Here is a 2439-nt window from a genome sequence, read left to right on the forward strand (position 1 = left end):
TGCAGGATCTGAGGGGATTTTAATATAAATGAAAAGCTTCTTTTTTCCACTCTGAAACATGACATGATCCATTAACCAGACAGTGACCTGCATCACCACCAGCAGCTCTGATGCCCAGTAAATGAAGCTGTTTGCTGTATTTAGTCAGTAAGTAAAGCATTCGGCTCCAACAGGCAGCAAACTGAGTAGAAACTGCAGTAAATGTTGCGTAATGTGGACGTTCCTCCACCACATTTGCCTGGGAGATGAAATGATGAGATATGACGGCCGGTCGTTTCCTGCAGGTGTCCAAACAGAGGCTCCACTCAAACTGTCAGAGGAAATATTTACAGCTGGACCCGGTCCAACCGGGCCGGACCAACACAGCGCCTCGCAGAAACTATTCACCCCGTTTACTCACATCTCAGCCTGCAGCGTTTGTCCTCCGAGCGACCAACACAAAGTAGAGCTCACTGTAGAGTGAAACCAAACGGAAGCAGTTTGCATTTGGATTTGTTTCCCAGTGCGAAGTACGGCAGCGGCTGCATCAGGCTGCGGGGATACACCTGGTTTTATCCCATCTGACTGAGATTTGGCTGTTTTTCAAAGAACCGCAGCAAAAAGAAGGTGAAAGATGATGAAAACACAAATGCACACCACACTATTCAGATTTCCATTGGGGGGAAGGAGAATAGTGTGTGAACAGTGATGTGAACAGTTCCTGATGTGAACAGTTCCTGATGTGAACAGTTCCTGATGTGAACAGTTCCTGATGTGAACAGTTCCTGGTGTGAACAGTTCCTGGTGTGAACAGTTCCTGATGTGAACAGTTCCTGGTGTGAACAGTTCCTGGTGTGAACAGTTCCTGATGTGAACGGTTCCTGGTGTGAACAGTTCCTGGTCAGAGCAGCTTGTAGGTGTGGATCTGGTGGCGGCACCGAGGGCAGATGTGATGAACGTTCCTGAGTCGCTTCATGCGGAACGGAAGGAGACAACAACCAGCCAAACAGCTGGAGGACAACAGGTTCATATTATTATATTTATTATCTTTATTCACAGCAATATTTAGTATTAATACTCATTCTCAATATTTAATGTTATGCACATTATATATTGAATTAAACATAATTATTTACTTCAGTATTTAATATAGATAATATTTAATACAATAATTTTTATTCACAAAAATGTAGAACTATTCACAATAATATATAAAAAGGTCAATTTCAATCAAAATTATATTAAATAAAATAATTATTTTAAAAAATATATTAATTCACATTAATATTTACTCCATTATTATTCACAGTATGTAATTATTAACAGCAGTAATTAATATGGAAATTATTAATAGTAATATAATAAAAGTGATATTATTATTCACTAATCATCATTCATAATATTTAGCATATTTGTTAGTTACAGTCATATTTAATATAATTAGATATTAACAGTAAAATAATTATTCAACATCATATTAAACATAAGGAAGCAGCACTAAGTGATTATTTACAGTAATAACTGATCACTTTAACGATCATAACTCACCCCACCATGGAGCACAGGAAGCACAGCAGCCACATGCTTTCGCTCACCGTGCTGTGGGTTTCCGTGACGACCAGCTCGCCACATGATGGACACTTGGTGAGTCCAGCCGTCATTCCCAGCCGCTCCGCTTCCCGCCAAAATAAAAGCATCAGACAGAGAAACATTGGAAAATAATTAGATTATTTACAGTTACATTTATATTTAGTAACATTTAAACTTTGGATGAGCAGCTGGTCAACAAGTAAACAATTTCTGCTTGAGATCAATAATTATTTCCATCTGTTGGCTCCAGGTATCCAAGGTGTTCCAGGTATCCCAGGTATCCAAGGTGTTCCAGGTATCCCAGGTATCCAAGGTGTTCCAGGTGTTCCTCACCTGGCAGGACGTCGTCCGTCGCTCCATCTGCAGCGGCTCCCTCTCCGCCCGGCGGCGGTGGCAGCATGTAGATTCCTCCGCGCGGCGTCTCCTTGTAGGACGGCCGCTGTGCCGTGCAACCTGAAGAGGTCAGAGGTCAGAGGTGAGCTGTGTGAGTTGTAGTGCGGCCAGCAGGGGGCGGTAGAGGAAACGTGCCTCCGTCGGCGCTGGCCGTGAAGGTGACCCCGCCTCGCTCCAGCTCCTCCTTCCTGGCCTGCAGCTCCTCCAGCTCCTTCTGCACTGCCTGCAGCTCGTCATCCTCATCTTCATCCTCACTGATCACTGGCAGCAGAAAGGTCACAGCAAGGTCACAGCAAGGTCAGCCTCACACAGGCAACGTCTGGCTTCAACAAGCACAATGTAAGCAGAGGCAGAGCCGGCCAGAGGGATAAGCAAACCCAGCTGCTGCATTAGGCCTCCAGGCCAGCAGGGGGCTCCACACAGCCTGGGCTAAAGATGACCCACCAGGTCTACATCTGGTTCTGTTTGATTCTGTCA

The 2439-nt window shown here is 44.4% G+C and overlaps 1 protein-coding gene across 1 annotated transcript; it reads right to left on the reverse strand.

Moving 5' to 3' along the window:
- Positions 1-2432, reverse strand: LOC103131590 (lipopolysaccharide-induced tumor necrosis factor-alpha factor homolog). Its single transcript, XM_016666760.1, has 3 exons — positions 1903-2432; positions 1528-1654; positions 1-989 (listed from the first exon to the last, which is right to left on the reverse strand). Exons 1-3 carry the CDS (start codon positions 1967-1969, stop codon positions 881-883), a joined length of 303 nt encoding a protein of 100 aa, XP_016522246.1. The 5' UTR covers positions 1970-2432; the 3' UTR covers positions 1-880.
- Positions 2433-2439: the final 7 nt, after the last annotated feature.

The sequence above is a fragment of the Poecilia formosa genome, unplaced genomic scaffold (assembly GCF_000485575.1).
Source record: "Poecilia formosa unplaced genomic scaffold, Poecilia_formosa-5.1.2 Scaffold790, whole genome shotgun sequence".
In the NCBI taxonomy this organism is placed as follows: domain Eukaryota; kingdom Metazoa; phylum Chordata; class Actinopteri; order Cyprinodontiformes; family Poeciliidae; genus Poecilia; species Poecilia formosa.